General features: G+C 37.5%; 6 protein-coding genes across 8 annotated transcripts; 4 read left to right on the top strand and 2 right to left on the bottom strand.

Moving 5' to 3' along the window:
* Positions 1-261: 261 nt before the first annotated feature.
* LOC145225425 (uncharacterized) lies at positions 262-5,074 on the bottom strand. 3 transcript variants are annotated; one of them, XR_013859892.1, is made up of 4 exons: positions 3,784-5,074; positions 2,782-2,877; positions 1,251-1,719; positions 262-688 (listed from the first exon to the last, which is right to left on the bottom strand). XR_013859892.1 is itself a non-coding variant. In XM_080092109.1 (3 exons), the coding sequence occupies exons 1-3, from the start codon at positions 3,839-3,841 to the stop codon at positions 603-605; spliced, it is 240 nt and encodes a 79-aa protein (XP_079948235.1). In that variant the 5' UTR covers positions 3,842-5,074; the 3' UTR covers positions 262-602. The 3 variants fall into 3 exon arrangements, 2 of the variants coding, with proteins under 2 accessions (XP_079948235.1, XP_079948234.1); XM_080092109.1 differs by lacking the exon at positions 1,251-1,719; XM_080092108.1 differs by lacking the exons at positions 262-688; positions 1,251-1,719 and adding an exon at positions 1,726-2,465.
* Positions 5,075-5,123: 49 nt separating this feature from the next.
* On the top strand, positions 5,124-9,027 carry LOC145225423 (uncharacterized). The gene has a single exon (XM_080092106.1). It carries the CDS (start codon positions 5,832-5,834, stop codon positions 6,810-6,812), a length of 981 nt encoding a protein of 326 aa, XP_079948232.1. The 5' UTR covers positions 5,124-5,831; the 3' UTR covers positions 6,813-9,027.
* A 618-nt stretch (positions 9,028-9,645) lies between these two features.
* On the top strand, positions 9,646-11,495 carry LOC145225424 (GTP:AMP phosphotransferase AK3, mitochondrial-like). The gene is made up of 7 exons (XM_080092107.1): positions 9,646-9,801; positions 9,874-9,969; positions 10,029-10,151; positions 10,211-10,383; positions 10,448-10,566; positions 10,622-10,716; positions 10,799-11,495. Exons 1-7 carry the CDS (start codon positions 9,741-9,743, stop codon positions 10,837-10,839), a joined length of 708 nt encoding a protein of 235 aa, XP_079948233.1. The 5' UTR covers positions 9,646-9,740; the 3' UTR covers positions 10,840-11,495.
* Positions 11,496-12,189: 694 nt separating this feature from the next.
* On the top strand, positions 12,190-13,351 carry LOC145225426 (uncharacterized). The gene is made up of 3 exons (XM_080092110.1): positions 12,190-12,468; positions 12,675-12,786; positions 12,862-13,351. Exons 1-3 carry the CDS (start codon positions 12,402-12,404, stop codon positions 12,986-12,988), a joined length of 306 nt encoding a protein of 101 aa, XP_079948236.1. The 5' UTR covers positions 12,190-12,401; the 3' UTR covers positions 12,989-13,351.
* Positions 13,352-13,396: 45 nt separating this feature from the next.
* Positions 13,397-17,513, bottom strand: LOC145225420 (splicing factor Cactin-like). The gene is made up of 13 exons (XM_080092102.1): positions 16,991-17,513; positions 16,818-16,914; positions 16,433-16,536; positions 16,210-16,369; positions 16,040-16,135; positions 15,685-15,931; positions 15,473-15,558; positions 15,246-15,381; positions 14,924-15,114; positions 14,674-14,812; positions 14,394-14,617; positions 13,849-14,076; positions 13,397-13,739 (listed from the first exon to the last, which is right to left on the bottom strand). The coding sequence occupies exons 1-13, from the start codon at positions 17,182-17,184 to the stop codon at positions 13,581-13,583; spliced, it is 2,061 nt and encodes a 686-aa protein (XP_079948228.1). The 5' UTR covers positions 17,185-17,513; the 3' UTR covers positions 13,397-13,580.
* Positions 17,514-17,700: 187 nt separating this feature from the next.
* Positions 17,701-20,070, top strand: LOC145225422 (store-operated calcium entry-associated regulatory factor-like). The gene is made up of 6 exons (XM_080092104.1): positions 17,701-17,847; positions 17,986-18,134; positions 18,311-18,446; positions 18,584-18,892; positions 18,970-19,132; positions 19,396-20,070. Exons 1-6 carry the CDS (start codon positions 17,772-17,774, stop codon positions 19,622-19,624), a joined length of 1,062 nt encoding a protein of 353 aa, XP_079948230.1. The 5' UTR covers positions 17,701-17,771; the 3' UTR covers positions 19,625-20,070.
* The last annotated feature ends 21 nt before the right edge of the window (positions 20,071-20,091 follow it).

The following is a 20,091-nucleotide window of genomic DNA, read 5'->3' as shown; positions in this document are numbered from 1 at the left end:
GGATTTCCAATTTACTCCCGAAACCCTACTTTTAGCTCGCCGGACCACGCCCATTGGACGTTAAATACACTGAACGTGAAAGTAAGAATGCTGTATCACATGTAATCTAATCACGATGAGGTTAAATAGAGATGTGCTGAATTTCGTCAGGAACTTCTCATTAATCCTGCTGTGGTTGTTATTTGACATTTCATCACGCTCGTGTTCAAGCAACTCGCCAGGCTTTTCAAAAGCCGCAGCCAACAAAACACACTAAGCATATCTGTTATCTGAGAACGCTTTTATATTTGTACAGGCTACAGGCTTTTATATTTGTACGGGTACAAGTTTAACCCGAGAAACACAACGGGTATAGTCACAACAACATAGTGATTGAATAATGTACATTTTACAAAGTCAAAAAAACACAGTCAATTGTAAAAACTAAAGTTTTACGTGGGTTAAAAGGGTTTTTTAATGATGGAATCTCAAATTTGCAAGCAGCGAGATAAGAAACTGCATGTGCAGATAAACAAGGAAAAAAGCATGCAAGGGTGTTTATGTACGCTTGGTGTGAGGGCATATACACAAGAAACAACCAAAAGCGTTGTCAGCCGACTAATTCAGCAGATGCTGTCTCCGAAAATTGAGAAACAAGTGCTGAAGCGATGACATACGTGCATCTGGCACCAAAGACATGGTCGGTGATCTTTAAAATAAACGACAGGTGTTTAAAATTTGTGATTTAACTATAGGCCAAAGTCGCGATTTAAATAGGCTATATCATGAAACTGTCATTGTATGTACAAAGTACCAAGACACGCCTTAGCTTTAGGCCTATGTGAATGATGTATACTTTAGTCCGATCTTTCTGACAAGAAGATAAACGTCGACGAAAAAACGTCCTTAGCGTAGAAAAGCGATTTAATATTAGGCCTATATTATGTGACAACAATCATTCAACTGTAACGCTTTGATAAACCAATTACAAAAATACTTGTGAGTATCGTTCATTGCGTTTAATTTTTGTTCGTTTAGTGTTGTTTAAACGTGAATTAATTAATGCATTGTTATTGTTATTGGGGCATGGAACCCATAATGAGAACCAGAAACCTTTCCAATAAAAACGTTACAAGGAATCATTGGCCTATAGGCGAGTAGTTTCCAAACTTTAATATTTTTTTCGCAGGTCGCCCCATCGCATAGTTTGAGCTTTTGTGGTCTATGATGAATATACATAGATTGTTAAACTAAAACAGAAAAATACGTACGTTTGCAAGGACTATAAATCATCGTTGACAACTTGCTTTCCCTGTAGTTTTGCGGTAATCCACGCATATGTATAGCAGAGAATCAAAGTTTGTGTTACATTACGGCCTTTTAACCGTTCCACCTTTTTGTATTACTTGTGGAGAAATAAAAACTCACACGACTGTATAAATGCACCTTTCATACCAATTTACACTTTTACTGACGCACAATCTGCCATTAAACCGGGTTATAATTAGAGTTGGACTATATTGGCACTTGGCGGTCCCACAAAATCGTTTAAGTTTTGGGGCCAGTAACCTATATCATTTACGTTGTTTAGGACATCGGGGCTTCGAGGTCAAATACCATGAAGGTGCGATTTTCTTTGCAGGCTACCGTTGTATCGCCGCAACTTTGCTTCAAAAATAGACTGCATTCAATACATCTTTTATAACCTCATGCGAAGTGAAACCCAAACTGCGGCACAATCTGCAGTACATATTTAAAATGTTTGTATTATGCCTCCAGGGCCTTGATGAAGTTGAAATTTTGCATTTGGCGGTTTTGGTAACAACGCCTGTGCCAACATTAAAACAGAAAACAAAGATAGTTGAAATGACAAAAGCTCAAAGAAAAGAAATTTTGCTTGTTTTTAATCGAGTCATTTTGGGTTTCAAGACACACCAAGCGTTTCATTATCAGAAACGGTTGATTAAAACGTTGTGTATTTTTTTATTCAGTTTCTTTGTTGTCGAAAATGGGGCTATCTAGTTTGATGTTTGGAAAAGGGCAGTGGTTCTCAAACTTTTTTGACCGCGACCCAAATCTGAGTTTTGAACATCTCACGACCCAAGCCTCAAACATCAAAAAATTTATTTTTTCTGATATGCATGAAAAAAGACGCAGACAGCCATTTGTAGTAGGCTACACAGTACTATGAAACAATTATTGATTATAAACAAATGATTGATTGATTTTAGCGTGTTTGTTGAAATTGAAACTTTTCTTTCATAAATTTTCAATGCACGGCTCTATTTTTCATTCAAGAGATCACTTGATATTTTATGTTCAGTAAAAGGTCTGTGATTCGACTTTTAACTGTGCTGTTCGATAACGAGGCGGGCTGCAATTTTGAGGCCACGTCGTCGCCGCATAGGAGGCTGCCCATGTCAAAGTGGCTGCAGGCTTAACGAGGTCGATTCGCCCATACTTTGAGAACCACTGGAACAGGGCATCTATAGGCAAATACGTTCAACAATCACGTTTTAGCTATTGATAAATATTTCGGTTGAATACGCCGCTTTGGCAATGTTTCAGTTTCATTAACCCCTTTTTTAAAACTTCAGTGAATGAATCTAAAAATACTTAATTTTTTTTTGAAAAGATCGGCTCGCAAAAGAATCCGGTTTAAAATCATCGGCAGTGCGAAGAAGGTTATATAAGGGCCCGATCGTGATTATGAGACGTTTACAACTCTTGGAATACCAAACCACAAAGCTACGTGTAAAGAACGAAGTCCAAACCGCCTTTGCTTGTTATGTGAACACTTACGTCTTGCGTTTTGGCAACTCAAACCCGTAGAAAGCCATTCGCGACTGCAATAGGAACTCAAACAGTTTTGGAACAAATTTCGGTGATGGAATCGACCTAAAAATAAATATGTACTTAATAAACAAAAGGTAATAAACAACGGGTCCGTCCAGGCACTTCTGTCAGTAATGCAAAAGCAACATGTCTTAGCCAATCGTGGTTGTAAATAAACTCGGTCCAACAGAAACACATTTGTTCAAGCCGAATGTATGATAGCAACACGTAACAACACAAAATTGTGTTTAGCGCTAAACGTTAATTTACTCTTTGCGAAAATATTGGCACATCGACATGCAAAACACATTTTATCTACAGGATCACTTTGTTTTGTTAATTGTGCAGTGTACTAAATTCACGTTTAGTGCCTGTTTCAAGCTTTTGTTTTCCTGAAATAAACATTCGGTTTGAACAACTGTGTTTCATTTTGAACCGCGATTCTCCCATTAGCTATAGCCAAAATTGGCAAAGTCATGTTGCATTGGCATTACTGACAGAAGTGTCCGGACCTCGTTAATTTTTACCTTTTGTATCTGGACGTTAGACAAAACTACTTGTAACCCTTCATTGTAAGCTAATTGGCTGTTTTGATATGCCTGATAGTAAAATATTATAATTTAAGCCAATTCGTAATGCAAAAACGAATTTTTTTGGATGGCAATTTGTAAGTTTTATTTTATTTTTGGTAAAATATTTTGTTCTCTAAAAACAATTGCATAAACCGTTGGCCTATTACGGCCATACAGCTAGGTTAAGTTAAAATTCTTAAGCGGATTAAAAAATTAATTGAGCCCGAACCTGAGAATACACGCCCACAACCCGGCCCAAACCAGATTAAAAAAGCTACCCGCATGACGACAATTAGTATGAAAATCATATGATTTCGGGGCAAACCGAGCCCTGTTTAGTTCAACTTAAACGCGAACCAGACCCGAAAATTTAATTACTCCTAGATTTGTTTCTTACCTTCAATAAACCCAACGGCAACTAAAAGAATCAAAGCACTTGTCCAACTAAACTTCATTTTGCGTTGTGCAGATGTTTGTGGACTTTCCTTAAATGTTAGTTCTGTCAAAACATTGAAAACTTGTTTTAAATTTCAGTACACACTTTAGTGTGTTTAGCCTATGCCAGGGGTCGGCAACCTTTTTTAATGCGGACCGGTTTTAAAACTAAAATTTTATAGCGGGCCGGCCTACAAAAAACTACAAATGTTCAGCAATCTAAAACGCCTAAATTAGTTTATCATCCCCGGGATACATAGGCAGAATGTTTTAACTTAAAGGATTTAACCTGAAACTATACGGCCTGGTAACAAATTCCTCGCGGACTGGCACCGGGCCGCGAACCAACGGTTGCCGACCTCTGGCCTATGCAACAACAATTGAAGGAGTAGAAAAACTAACAACTTTTTATTTAGAACGATACTATGACACATATATGTCCAAGTTCTCGTTTTAGAAAAGTAGCTGTTTGCTCGGTTTTTCTTTCGTGCCTTGTTTGCTAAAATCATAAATTTTAAATGGCCTATTATATTGATCAATTTATTCTCCAACACGTTTCTAAAACGCTCAACAAAAGCTAAAACGCCTAACAGGTACTGGTTGGAATTCTCGCTATCAAGCAGTCCGAGACAAACCGCAAGCGTTATATAACTTTTTACGTCTGGCTGCCCAATTGTAAACAACTAAACCAGGGGTGCACAACCTTTTCGCTATGACGGCCGCATATAACCTGTTTGTGTTTTAGAATTGATGATGTACAGAAATTGGTTCATATCATTTATATGTATAGTGTAGGATACACAGATCGAGCTGAACGGCCTGCACACCACCATTTTTATTTATGACATCATAATCTATATTATGACGCTCGTGGTATTTGCATTGTTTGCACATAATGGGCGTACAAAAAGCCTGACGTATATACTACTGAGCTGGTAATGCTCTTTCCAGTCCCCCAAAATCAGTTTAGAGCAGTTTGAAAATCAAAACATTTAGCGAAAAAGTTTTATTTACGTTTCGCCCGCCAGTACATATAATTTAATAATTAATATACATGTTCGTTCACAAAATCTTCTTTGTGGCTGTACCTACGGCCACAGGTTGTTCACCCCTGAACAAAACCATAGAAGTCTAATACGACTAAACACGCAAATTTTGTGGCCTGTTATATCTTTCGTTTAGACCAGTGGTTCTTAACCTTTTTGTAGTCATGGACCCCTTTTATGAATTTTGTTCGTCTGCGGACCCCCAACGCAATTTACCATAAGTCTTTTTATGTTTCACGTTTCTTGCATTTGTAGCAATGAGTATTTTATATTTTTGTGTATTTTTATTTTAGCGGCACATCTGACACGTCAAGGCAATTTTGTCTTTCCTTTAAAGTCTAGCGGTCTTAGATGTCCCGTTTTCTAAAACAACACGCTCTAACACTTACACAATCGTAAACTGTTTCTTGTAGCCGCCTTCGTTGCACAAGATTTATTTCCTTTGTTTCGGAGCGACGCCACCTTCGCTCCGAGCTACAATAATGCGTTGTCATTTCACTATATATTTGCTAATCTAGGAATTCACTAACCAACAGAGTCATTCACTTACTTACTCACTTTAGACGAAGTTATCGCCAACGTTATACTTTACGTTTGTTGTAGTTTTATTTATATGTTGTTTAATAAACCTTGTTTAACGCTCTAGTTGTTATTAGTCAGGAGTCTTCAGAGTTCTTTATTTGTGTAGTCAGATCGCGTATTTTCTTTCCTTACTTCTTAGTTGCTAAACTAGTTACACTGCGATATAACATATTCGCAACAGTACCTTAAATCGCAACACTGTTGACCCCTCAGGTGATTGAACACGCAATTTAACCTTCTGAAATTAATATTCGTTGTAACTGTTGTTCGCCTTTTTTAAAGTATCGAGATAATCGTTGTACGCCTTTTTTAAAGTTTGTTGGTGTGTTGCATGCTGTTTTTGTTTTGCTTTTTTGTATAAGCCTTTTGTTTATCCGGCCTCATGTTTGCCAAGTTGTCTAGCACTATTTCTCCTATTGTTTCGGTGTATTCCACTACACCAGTTTTCTCTACTCCACAAACTACAACTGTATACACAAGTAGTTCAGGCCTAGGTCAGTGTCGGACGTCAATATCTTCACTTGCGCCTACCAGACCAGCGACGCCACCAGTTCTGCAGAGTAGCGACTGTCTTCGCCCTTCTCTCAATGCTTTGCCAGGCCAGTTCGTTCAGTCTACTCCTGCCTACGACAATTCCTTAGGACATCAGCCCAATTTTTCTCGTGCGCAGCAAGTGGCAAATGCTCTGTCAAAGGTTAGACTTCCAGAATTTTGGCCAGACACAGCAGAATTATGGTTTGCCACTGTCGAATCTGTTTTAGAGAACAATCTTGTTTTTGGAGAACGTGAGCGCTACAATATTGTTCTTACCTCCTTGAAGCAAGAACAAATTAAGCAAATTAGACATGTGATCATGGATCGTGACGGCGCCATGCCATACACCAATCTTAAAGCCGCTTTAATCAAATGCTACGAGGTAAACGAAGTTCAACGCATCAACACGCTTTTGAATGACACTATCTTGGGTGACAAACGGTCTTCCGCACTTCTTAATGAGATGAAGTCTCTTCTTGGCAATTGCGGAACTCACAGTCCCACACTCGAAACGCTATTCAAAAAGGTATTTCTTGACCGCCTTCCATCCAACGTACGTTTGATCCTTGCTTCAGACTACGACACGAGCATAGAAACGCTTGCAGCTAAAGCAGATTCCATTTGGTCAGTTGGCTCTCCAGCAAGTTTAGCCACGCAAACAGTTTCCACTCCGTCTTCCAAGGCACTAGAAGAAAATTTAGCAACGCAGACGCTTATCAACAACAATTTGCAGCTACAGGTAAATAAGCTTGTTGATGAGCTATCTTCTTTGATGGCAAAACCACCACCACCTTGGAACTTGTCTTCAAAATATCTCAAAATCTTTTGAAGTGACTACAGTTATTCGGAAAAACACCAACCAAGCCACTACTGAACCCATCTCCTCTTTAAAGCTCTTTCTTTGACTTTGCTCCCTTATCCTTTGTATATTTTTATTAGTGCTACGCCTACCCTTCTGAGACTAGTGTTGTAATTTTTCGCAAATACGCCACTGCGCGTCTTGCTAACTTTTGAATAGAAAAGAGCGTCATGTCAGTTAACTTTAACTGTTTAAGAAATATGTAAAGTGTGAGTTTGATACGGTCGAATAGCAATCTACTTGTCTTTCTATTAGTTTTAGAAATCCTCCTTTTTCTATGCTGAGGTACGAGATTGTGGGCTATCGTTTGGCTTTTCAAGGCAGCCACTATTTTTTTCATTATTTTTATTTACCATTTTTACCCCACGGTCTGTTTGGAGTTGACATGGCCAGTCCTCCACAGACAAACTGCCTAGAGACGGCTTAGCCGTAAATCACCGTCAGATACTTTTAACGAAGAATCCCGAGGTACGGTGACCGGCACACAGCGCTCCGCAGTCTTATTTAAAGTCCTTGAATTTTAGGGTATGACAGCTCCTCGTTACTGCAGTTTGACGAGCTGAGTTTTGTCTTAGGGTGTAGATTGTTTTGCAGACCGTTATCAAGCATAGCATCGCGCATATATTCTTGTTTGACCCATTACCAATATTTGACATGATAGTTTGATTCTACTAAATAGTTAGCGCCGCAAAGTTAAAAGCTACTTGCTATTTTACTATGTATTTAGTGTGATATTTTTGTTTACGGTCACCTAAGCCCTCATTAAGTTTTAATAGATCGCCAAGATGCAAGAAATACAAAGCGGAAGAACAACCAACTTCATTGATGCGTAGCTTATGCCAGATGACCATACGGCAAATTCCAAAGCAGTCGCCATGCCAACGAGCAAGTTTTTTTCTTTTCAAGACTGCTACAAAGTCGTCATTGACGAATGGACGACAGATGCTGGCAATCTCGCTTATGTTGGAACGTGCACGCGGGTACATCGCAATCTGCGCATCATGAACTATAGACAATGCATTTGGATGGATGAAATTAACAATGGAATGGAACAAGAAGAAGATCGGGAAAAAGCGGACTTATAACTAACAATCAGGAAACCATTTTAAGCGAGGGGGGCTTCTGTAGCAATGAGTATTTTATATTTTTGTGTATTTTTATTTTAGCGGCACATCTGACACGTCAAGGCAATTTTGTCTTTCCTTTAAAGTCTAGCGGTCTTAGATGTGTACTGACCCAGTGGGTAGACAATAAAAACACTGCCGTATATCTGACTCTAATAATTAAACTATCGCTACCTAAACAAGCAACAAGACGCAAAACTAAATTAACGTTCCCACATTATATTTCAATAAAGCATGCCACGAAAGCGCCTCTTGCGGCTAAACACGCAACACAAAAGTCACCGCGCCACGAATCAACTGTGAGATATCAATTCCAATGCGTACTCTAGTCACTCTTATGATAACTCTCCAAGTTACTGATCTTAAGTCAAAATTGATGCAGATTATATAGTTTTCAGGTCACCTAGTTGTTATGCCAGCTAGTCGTAAAAACGTACGCCCGAAAAGATTAACTGTGTTCTAAACCGTAATTATTCTTTAAATCGCTTTACAGAAGTGTCATATATAACATGGCTGGAGGCCAAGTAATACGTGGGTTACTGTTAACACGTTAAAAGTGATGCAATAATAGCCTTAAGCCAGTATATGACCGGTCCAGTAATAAGAAAAACAGGTTTAACAGGTGGTCAAGCTTTTGTGTAGAAAAAAGGCGAGTTATAAACGGGTTTGACCGTGGCTACGTCACAACAATTACATGCAAGTTTTAAAATTAAAAGTCCAAAGTCCGATGTATTTTACATTAAAAGTCCAAGGTCCGATACAGATGTCCCGTTTTCTAAAACAACACGCTCTAACACTTACACAATCGTAAACTGTTTCTTGTAGCCGCCTTCGTTGCACAAGATTTATTTCCGTTGTTTCGGAGCGACGCCACCTTCGCTCCGAGCTACAATAATGCGTTGTCATTTCACAATATATTTGCTAATCTAGGAATTCACTAACCAACAGAGTCATTCACTTACTTACTCACTTTAGACGAAGTTAATTATCGCCAACGTTATACTTTACGTTTGTTGTAGTTTTATTTATATGTTGTTTAATAAACCTTGTTTAACGCTCTAGTTGTTATTAGTCAGGAGTCTTCAGAGTTCTTTATTTGTGTAGTCAGATCGCGTATTTTCTTTCCTTACTTCTTAGTTGCTAAACTAGTTACACTGCGATATAACATATTCGCAACAGTACCTTAAATCGCAACACATTATACCCTGTCATGCTTGTGAAGTATTTAAATCCACCTTCACAGTCCTTTAAAATCAATGATGTCTCTGTATTGTATTGGCCTCGCATCGAATTGTTAATATTTCTGGTATATATAACTTCACAAATCGTCCTATAAAGTCTATTGTCCATGTGTGTTATGATGTCACAATAGGGAAGACAATCACAAAAAGCAATTGTTCTTGGCATAATTAGGGTGTAATAAACAGCGTGCACTCGCATGCAGGATAGTAAAAACGGTTGAGAAACTTAAAAATATTCTTCTGTTGGTTAATGATACTTAACATATTTCCCTCCGTGGACCCCCTAAAACCATCTCACGGACCCCTTGGGCGTCCGCGAACCCCAGGTTAAGAACCACTGGTTTAGACTAAAACTAAATTTTAAAAAAATACAAAAACTTTTGTCAGTAGAGCTGTTATTTCAACCGTGACGTTATATGCAATAGATTTGCATTTTGAACTACATTAGGTATACCTAATAGATCGTATCTAATATTGTTTTTAATAATGTGTGTTTTTGTGTAAGTTATACTCTAGTTACTGCCAATGCCAAGATGAGAATTGGAAATATCAGAAAAGCATTTCATGCTATCATAATGGGACCACCGGGATCTGGTAAACACACTGTTTTACAGTGTTTAAATACTCAGTGAGCAACAGATTAAACATATTTCCCTATATTGGTAGGAAAAGGGACAGTCTCAGGAAGAATTGTTCGTGATTTTCAAATTCAGCATCTTTCCAGTGGTGATTTGTTGAGGGCTGAAATATCTAGGAAATCAGGTGATGTTTCCATTGCTACCATTTACTATTGTTATGTAACATGTTTCATGCTTTTTTAGCACTTGGACAGGAAGGAAAAAAATATATTGAAACTGGAAAGCTGGTCCCAGATGGACTTGTCATTGATCTCATTGTTGCAAGTCTGACTAAAGTACCCCAGTCATCACCTTGGTTGTTAGATGGTAATGAAGCTCTTGGTATGTTTTTGCACTATGAGTACTATTTGATGTTTTTGCTCAAGGTTTTCCAAGAACGATGACACAAGCCAAAGAATTATCAAAAAAGCAACATATTGACAGTGTCATAAATTTAGATGTTCCTTTTGCCATTATTAAGGAGCGATTAAGTAGTAGATGGACACATTTATCAAGTGGAAGAGTTTATAACATTGGCTTTAACCCTCCGAAAGTCCCAGTATGTTACAAATACAACAATATCGGTTTGTTTTTTTCCTAAAGGTGATTGATTTTTTTTGTAGGGAAAGGATGATATTACTGGGGAACCGTTATTACAGAGAGATGATGACAAACCGGAAACAGTTCAAAAGCGCTTGGAAACATATGAAAACCAAACTGCTCCCCTTTTGGAATTTTATGAGTACATTTTCTTAAATGCTACAGGTTTTTCCAAACTTTAACCATGTATTTTTCAGTGCTCAAGGCATTTTACACAACTATCATGGCACAAAGACGGATGAAATTTGGCCCAAAGTGAAAGAATATCTGATGAATGTTCTTCCACAACAATGTTAGAATTTATTATTTTAATTTTTAGATCATGTGTTTTAGATTTTTGGTAACTTTAAGTCCAACCCTAATCATGTGCTAAGGTGTCAGCAAGAAAAAAGAATCTATAAGAGCTTCAGGATAGAAAAAAATAGAAAAGATTAACAATGGATTCACATAAGAGCAATTTTTGGTGTTGGTGGCGAATTTTGATCAGTGGTCAGGTTTGCCATAGGTGTGGTGTGTGAAACTGGTAGTTTTGGGACACATGACTAACGGAGTAGTGACTGCATGTTTAACAAGTTTTCTTGCAGTGAGTGTTATGAAATAACATCCTAACAATTATTTACAATTTTTTTGTCTACAATTGCTGCCATTTTATCCTAATTTATGTTCAGTCTGTTGTGCTACATTTCTAATTGTTGATTAAACACATAATCAGGCTATTATGCAAACAATGTCACATGGTGCAATGTAATTAAAATGTATCAAAGTTAATATCCAACCAATAGTACATACGTCTGTTTGTGAAATTTGCATTGTACTTTCATATAAATATTCAACTATAGCTGCTAATTGTTTGTTTTTCCATTGAATGCTGTTCGGATGTTAGTTTTAGATAACTGGGTTTTGTCATTGCATAAAAGAATATTTTAAAAGGTTTTAAATGCTGTTTTATCCCTTATGCTCCTTGTTTGTGTGTTGAAGCTGCTCCAAGTGCTTTCATTAAAGGTGAAATACAACTTTGTTTCTTTCAAAGCTTTCACATATTTTAGTTGCATGCAATAAAGTTTTATTGGACGAATGTGTTTTAATTTGCAGTGGTTTAAAATGATGTGGAACCACAGTGTTTCAAAAGACAAGTAACTGTTGTTAACGTTGCAATTTCATTGAGATAATCAACATCTAGTCGAGTTTTGTGCAACGGTTGTTTGTCAAGCCTTTACTCTCTATTTCAATTTTGTCTAGTTCTAGATCAGGGGTGCACAACTTGCGGCCGCATGCGGCCGTGAATATGTTTATTAAAATATACGTACTGGCGGCTGTGACGTAAATAAAACTCTTTTGCTAAATATTTTGATTTTTAAACTGCGCTAAACAGTTTTTGTGGTACTAAAAAGAGTATTACCATCCTAATAAGCATATACGTCAGACTTTGTACGCTTATTGTGTGCAAACAATGCAAACAAAATATGTACCACAAGCATCACAATATGGACTATGACATCATAAACACCTAAGACTGATCCACGCTGTGCAGGTCAATCTGTGCACCAAGCTAGAAATTAATCTGGGCTTTTGGGGCGCTATTAGATGGTATATATATGATATAAACCAATTTCTTTACATCAGTAATTTAAAACAAAAATAAACAGGTGAATGGCGGCCGTTGGTGAAATAAGAATCTGCGATGCGGCCGTCGTAGCAAAAAGGTTGTGCACTCCTGTTGTGTTCTAGATGAAATATTGTTCGACACGAAAGCTTCTTTAAACAATCTGAAAAACCGCAATCACATTGCACAACGCCGGGTTAATCATTTCATAAGTGTTTGCTTAACAATTTAATGTTGGTGCACTGCGTACCAAGTCCTTTGTGAGAGAGCCAGCGATCTGCATTACGATTATAATTGAAGGTATTGTGAGGTGTCTCAGCGAGTTTCGAACAGTTTTTAGTTGTTTGCGTCAGTTTTTCAGGTAAACGGATATCATGTCAAAATACCTCCTACCTTGTCTTCTGCTAGCCCTTTTACAACCATGTAAAGTGGCGGCTGCAAGTAAGTTAACGCTAAACTAAATAAATAAAAACAAGGGCGAATGCTTGCTGTCTTATCTGTCAGGGTAAAGTGCATAACTTTTGTAATCATTCCGACTTAATATTTTACTAACTACAAAGAAAATGTTTCAAAACTTACATCAATGCTTTAGAATGGTTATGTCGGTTGGTTTACAACTGAACAGATTTATCAAATATTTTTTTCAGATGGGAGCACTTACATCGCACCATGGCTTGTCGGAATAATAGCTGTTGCTGTCTTTCTGGTGGTTGCATTTGCCTTTCTTCTCTTTAACCACTACGTTTGCGAGAAGTTTAAGTAAGCAAGCAGTTGAATAATAGAATAAATTAAGTACGTCATTTAGTTACCCAATCATATTTCTTGTTTTTGCAGTGAACGAGATGACGGCGACGAAGAAGAACCATTCCAACAAAACAACGCCAACGAGAGTAATGTAAATGTTTACGAAAACAGCACATTTACCAAAGATGAGACCCCTGATCAGACCACAGAGCTATAAAAAAGGAACTGTTGTTTTTCTGTAACTAATTTTCTTCACTCGTTTTTCTTATCAACTTAATTTACCATCTTCCAAAACTTTTCTGCTTTATTACTGTGAGAAGTAATTAGTTCGCAATGTGTAATTTTGAATACTGTTTTTGTGTAACCAAGCCTAAAGTCGCTTCTAATACATTTGTAGTTACTTGCTCGTTAGATGTGCTCTGGTCTACACGTTTGGTTACTGGAAAGGTGAAGCAAATCGCTTTTTGTCAGATGATTGTTTAAATTTATTTTCCAAGTGCGTAGCCTGTGTCAAATTTAACTTTTTCTTGATACTTACAAACTCGATATCCACTTTACGTTTTGCACAGGAAAATGTAGGTAAAAAAGTGTTTGTCCTAAAAAACGAAAATCCATTTTTCAAGAGTTGTTAAAAACAATTGATTTTTTATTATTTGCTAAGAATAAAAAAGTAAAACAGGCTTCATAAAAAGTCTAGACTTGCAGCAGTTTATCGCATCTTCACAACTCAGTTTTCTGAACCGAAACTTTCCCTTCCGTCACGCAAAGGCCAGTTGAACAGAATGAAAATGGTAAGCGTGGTTACCATCTCACCGACGGTATCTGTAGCGCTTAAAATGAAACCACAGCTGGAAAATGCTGTTGATAAACTGACACCGAAATCCGTGCTTGTGTGAATACTCCCACTCTCTGTTCACTATTTTGAAAGCAAGGTCTTGATAAGGAGGTCCGGAAGAAAACTTCAACACCTGTAAAACAGAACAAAGTTACACGGAGAAACAAGCTAGTAGATATGACATAACACAATCCCAAATCCCCAGCAGCATGAATTCTTGCAAGTAACTTCAAACTACATACAGCGAAGTCGGGACTGGCAGGATCCGGTGTAATAGTGTAAGTTGGAGGGACGATCTTGTCAATTAAATCCGGGTAGAAGATGTTAAATTTGTATCCCTGCACAATCTTCGGAGGCGGATTGTCGAAGTCGTAATGCGTTTGATTGTATTTGTTCCACTCAAAACCAGTATGAACCCGGTTGAAAAATCGAGGCTTGCGAGGTCGGTATTTGTCCGCCCACAGAAACACCTGTTGCCCCCCAAAAACACACAGTTATGTTAGAAGAAAGTTTTGTACTATACTTGAAAATGATATTTGACTTTTATGGTAAAACTAAAACTCAGGAAATAACACTACAACGCACGTGACATAGTTAGATTTTGTTTAAAACGGCGAAATACCACGCCTCTTTTTGCTACGGAGTCCATTTATTACTGCTTAGAATACCTGGTAAATTTATTCTGGGAATCTTTCCCTTTTTAGCGAAATTAATTTGTTTTTACAACACTGTCAACACTGATTTCAGCCTGGAAATAAAGATTTCCCGAACTTGTGGCTTAGAATACCTGTTGGGAAACTGGGGCCTCCACAGCAAATGTTGCTTCCTCTTGTGTGTCCATACCTTCTTTGGCTCGTCTAATAAAAGCATCTTCCTGACCTGTTCCTGCATCACCAGTTCGGGAGAGGAGATTTCGTTTTCCCTCGATGGTAAGTGTGTCTTCCTCCACATTTACTATCACTACATCTGGAGGAAGATCCTTTGCTTGCAAAAGGTTTGGACTATAGTTGCCTGTAGAGGTCATAGATCAGTGGAAAGTCCCTTTGTCAGCATGTAATCAAGTTTACCTTCTTCATATTCTTCTATGCACTGATTTTCAAGATCTTCCTGTGTGAGGTGTTTTCTGTTTGATGACATGCTTGGTGACCCGCCATCATCTCGGGGACTACTTGCCCCAGATGTACTCACTACTTCCTGATCTTTAACCTATGGTTAGATATGTACTTACTTAAGGTACAACAAAATAGCTTTGTAAACCAGACTTTGATATGTCTTTTTAGGTCATGTTGTTAAGAATCTTATGGTACTTTTAGCCACCTGTTGTAATGCTGGGAATAATGGTTGTTGTTGACCTTCTGTGACCTGTTCTTGAAGTTGTTCAAGTTTTAGCTTGTAAAGCTTGTTTTTCAACAATTCTTGATGCCTGTCTCGTAACCGAGCCTTTGCCAAGAAAGCCTTTAATTGGGTCAGTAAGGATTCCCAGTATCCCACATCCAAACTTGAACCACCTACACAGGTTAATTTAAAAAAAAATTACATACTAGTTGTTTTGTTATAAAAGTAATTTCCTTTATCAATTGATGGACAAAAAACATATCAAATGTTGAAATTAGACAAAATAATAGAGAAACCGAGGAACCTGATTCAATTTTAGCATTGATTTGTTGACGCAGTGCAATAAGTTGTGAATGAGTTTTACTTCTGAACATTGCAGCAACATCAGTTGTTACCGCTTTGTTAATGCCTTCCCTTCTGGTATCTCGTGCAGAATGACCCTTAAATTAAAATCAACATACAAATGTTTTAATAAAAATGTGGAAAAGCCATATCAACATGTCCAAGACTATTTGTATTATGGGTTTGTACCTCATCTTCTGCTTGTATTTTTCGCAATGTTTGAAGTTCATCCTCGGTAACAACAGTTATATCCCTCCAAAAATCTGCATTTTTTCCTTAAAACATATGGTACTTTTATCACTTTTAAGCAACCACTCACTACACAGTACAGTATTAACAGCAAATAACAACTACAAATATGGATGAGCATGTAAGGGAAACAAGATCCTGGGTAAACCAACCTTGTTCTAGTTCAATGTACACCTTGATGTCCTCCAGTAAATCTTCAAGGTCAGACATTGTAAGTCCATTAAGATAAGTATATGGTTCATGCATTTCAACACCAGACATATCTTCAGCTCCTTCCTGTGCACTGCTTGCATACTGAGCAAGAAGATCGATGGGTTTTGCTCTTCCATCCTGAATTCGAATGCGGGATCTCAATTTGGCCTGTTCAAGGTGAAACTTGTCCTCTTGACCCTCCCACACCTAAGATAAAAGCTTTTAAATGAGTGCTGAGACTATATGGATTCGGTATTCTAAACACATATCATAAACACAAATAATCATTCTTTTATTAAAGTCCCTATGGTTTACCTTAAAGTTTTCTGCTTCACGTTCTCGTTGTAGTAATTCCATTTCTTCATCTCTCTGTTGTCTTTCTCGCTCCCTTTCTAATCTCAACTGCTTTACCTAAATGTAAAAAACATATGCGAATTATTGTGTGTGAAAATGCGATCCTTTGTCATTCAGTGCATTAAACACACCTTGGCCAGTTCAATTTTGTTTTTTTCTTGTTTTTGGAAAATTAGCTTCTTTTTTTCATGAAGGTCAAGATCCTTAAGACCTTCCTTCTCAAGCTTTTTGTTCCACACAAATGTTTCCAACAGCTTTCCATCACCAAAAGGATTGTCAGCATTTGTGTATCTTGTACATAAAACACAAGTATAAGAAATCGGTTTCAAATAGACAACAGTTCAGATAGCATACCCCATATATTCCTTGTCCCATCCCATGTTTTCTCTTCGTTGTCTTTCTTTTGCTTCTTTTTTAGCAAGTCTTCTTGCTCTTTTTTCTTCAGGTGTCTCCAAAGCCTAAACCGAATGGAAATGGTTTTAGGAAACAGGTCAGGCTAAACTATTATTATTTATCTGCACAATAGAATAATTAGCAGCAATGCTTAATGCTAGATCAAAATCTGCTAACCATCAAACAGTGTTAAACAAAGATTTAAACAAATGCTAAGTTATACCCATTTAGCTTGTCTGAAACACTCAGACCAAACAAAGAAACTACTTCAAGTACAAACATATTGTGGTAATTAAACAGGTTAGTGGTTTTTAACCCAGGTAAATTGGAAAATCAACTGACACACCTTCATTAATTCTTTCTGTCTCAGTTTTTCTGCTTTCATTCTCTCCTTTTCTGCTTCCAATCGGGATTTCTGCTCCTCTCTTTGTCTTGAACTTTGTCTGCAAGATTGGTAAACAAAATGTTAGTTTCCGCACATTTAAAATTAGACATAAAATATGTAAATGATAATGAAACCTTTCTGGTGATGATGAATATGATTCATTTGATGATCTTGAATCACTTGATTCTGATCTTTGTCTGCTCTTTTTCTTTTTAGTTGCTTTTTCATGTTTATCAGAATGTTTCGATTTCTTTTTGTGCTTTGACTTTTTACTGCTTTTTGAGTGCCTTGGTCTTTCATCATAACATTCTTCATGTCGGCTACCCATTGTCGTAAAATCGTTAAAAGTGCGAACCTAAGGCAGGCATAATTAACAAATATCATCCATATCAAGCGATACAAAAAGCAATACGAAAAAGGGCGGTTGTTTGTAACAAATAAACAATATCCTCAATTTTAAATGTTCAATTAATGGCAAACGTCAATATTTCTGCCCTGTGCCCACGTGCTCAAAACATTTGTGATCATGGAGTATTGTGACGTCATAACTAACATATGATCCTGTTCCGCGTGACCGAACTTAAAAAACAAACAACCAGCACTTTTGGTACGTTCCTTTCCGTGAATCAGCTTTAAGCTGATGCAAGCAAGCTACAAGAGCTTGAGTTATGTTGTGACGTGTCCCAATTGCGGCATATAAAATTACTTGCAATACGAAACCAATAGATTTCTGATCGAACGTTTTGGTAAAATTGAAATAAATACTTAACTAAAGTTTCGTAAGTTTCAGTGGTACGTGTTCGCTTTTTTATTTTCACCGACAGCCATTTTGCTTTAGAGGTTTGTCATTATATCATGTTGTATAATGCAGGTTTTCACGAAGTCTTAGTAAATCAGTGAGATAAAAGTAAAGTAATGGAATTTAAATGTTTTTTGATACTTGTTGTTGTATGTTTGTTTGTGGTAGTCACCAAAGGATGGATGGGAAGTGGTAAGTTCCATTGTTTTTTTTCGATTAAAGTGAATTGATTGATCATTGAAAGTCTTTTAACTGGCATACCCTTTAATAGTTGTAATTAGGTTTAGACAACAATAAATAATATGGAGTAAACAAAAGTGATTTTTGCAGAGGATGACAAAGTTTTGTTACGTGATGTGTCAGCAATTACCCTGTACCCAAACCGAATGACAACAGGAAGGCGAAGCTCACCTGTACCCCAGATGAAATGTGTTGGTGGCACAGCTGGCTGCTCAAAGTTTACACCATCAGTTGTCCAGGTTTGTCCTTTATTTTAGCATTTGTATGATTTTGAAACTGGAATTAAAAATAGTGATTCTCTTTTGTACCTAGGATCGCATATTTTTGTCAGTTGCATAAAGAATTTGTTTGCGGCATACTATACCATATTAATTATATGTAAACAGTGTGTAAAAAATATTTTGTCTTTTTGTAGTGCAAAAATGTGGGTTCAGATGGATTTGATGTACAATGGGAATGCAAAGCTGATATGGATGACTCCTACAGATTCGGAAAAATTCAGGTTTCATGTGAGGGTTATAACCATCCAAATGACCCATATGTTCTAAAGGGTAAGATATATAATAAAATGTAGAAATGTTTGTAGCACTGTTAGGATTGAAGCCAATTAAAAATAGTTCAAAATTTTGTGTTGTAAACTGTACTGATGGGTTGCAACTAGATTCATAAATAATATTAATTATGGTAGGTTCATGTGGGTTGGAGTACACAATTGATCTGACAGAAGCTGGTCAAAAACGCCATCAAAACAGTTGGAACAGTTACTACCAACCCAGCAAGCAATACTCCAGTAGCGTTGGTGGTGGTGGATCATGGTTTATATTTTTCATCATTGTTTTTGCCATTGTGTTCTTGATTCGTAAAATGACAACCCAAAATGATGATGTTGATTCATCACAAAGAAGGCCATCTCCTTCGCGAGGACCTCCTTACCCATCACAGCATCATGGCCCTTCTGCCCCACCAACTTATGGATTCAAACCAGAATACACAAGAGGTATGGCAGCACATGGGGAGAGGACAAAAAATGACCCCTATTAGTATGTATGGCTATTATTATGGTACTTTTTTTAGACCCTCCTTCATACCAAGATGCAACACATACAGGGGAACATAACTCTCAGTCATCATATACCGGCACACAAACTGGTACAAGAAATGCCAATGCCAGTCCATTTGGTGGTTTTTGGAGTGGTATGGGTTTGGGTAGCCTGGCAGGGTATTTCTTTGGTTCAAGGTCAGTCATTAAAATGCCTGCAAATATGTTTTGTAGTTTGTTACTAACTGGGGTTGTTATAAAATGAATGTTTCATAATGTAACTTAGTCCATATGGTTCATTCAGGAGTTGTTAGTAATTGCTTGGTGTTTCTTGGCTGGATGCAGTCCACACAATTGCTTCCTGTGTCATATAAAGAAGCTAAACAGTCGCCAAAGACACATGCTTGGCAAGCACAATGTCTGTTTAAAAATGTCACGTCGTTATAACAAATTCTTAACAGAAACAACCACAACAGAGGCTATGGCTACGGAGGATATGGCAATGGTTACGGAAATGGATATGGTGGCGGTTATGGTGGTTTTAGCAATGGTTGGGGAAGTCGCCGTGGATGGGGAGGGGGAGGGGGAAGTTCGTGGTCAAGCTCTAGTAGCTCTTCGTCGAGGTCGTCAAGCTCTTCACCAGGAAGTTCAAGAACAGCATCAGGTTTCGGTGGCACAACGAGGCGTTAAACTTGCGCGGAAGTTTACAATACAAGGCTGATACAAAGCATCCTGTCTCGCTGCCACTATGTAGATTTCGCACAAACTTACGACTACCTAGTCCCACTGAAACAAACAAAATGTTGTTATTTTTTAACTGGCGGAAAACTTTTTTTTTTTAGTTTTAGTTTGTACATTTAACGATCGTTCTTTACCAGTTTTGCAAATACTCATTGTGCACTTACATGTTTGATATGGTTTTTAGTCTTCAGATTACCATTGATTTGGCCAATGCCCATACTGAGGTGATGAACTAATTAGCCTACCAACTGATACGTTAAAACTTTTGCAGTTTGCTGTTATTCCATTTTTTGTGTATGTCACGCGGCGTATTACCAGGAATCATGTTTGTTGTTTACAATGTACAGTAAGCATTGGAATCTTTCAATGTTTTAAAAATTGCGAAACGTGTCACATTTGCAGCCATGACAAATATT

The sequence above is a fragment of the Phallusia mammillata genome, chromosome 4 (assembly GCF_965637545.1).
Source record: "Phallusia mammillata chromosome 4, kaPhaMamm4.hap1.1, whole genome shotgun sequence".
Taxonomy (NCBI): Eukaryota; Metazoa; Chordata; class Ascidiacea; order Phlebobranchia; family Ascidiidae; genus Phallusia; species Phallusia mammillata.
This window is presented reverse-complemented; position numbering and strand designations above follow the sequence as displayed.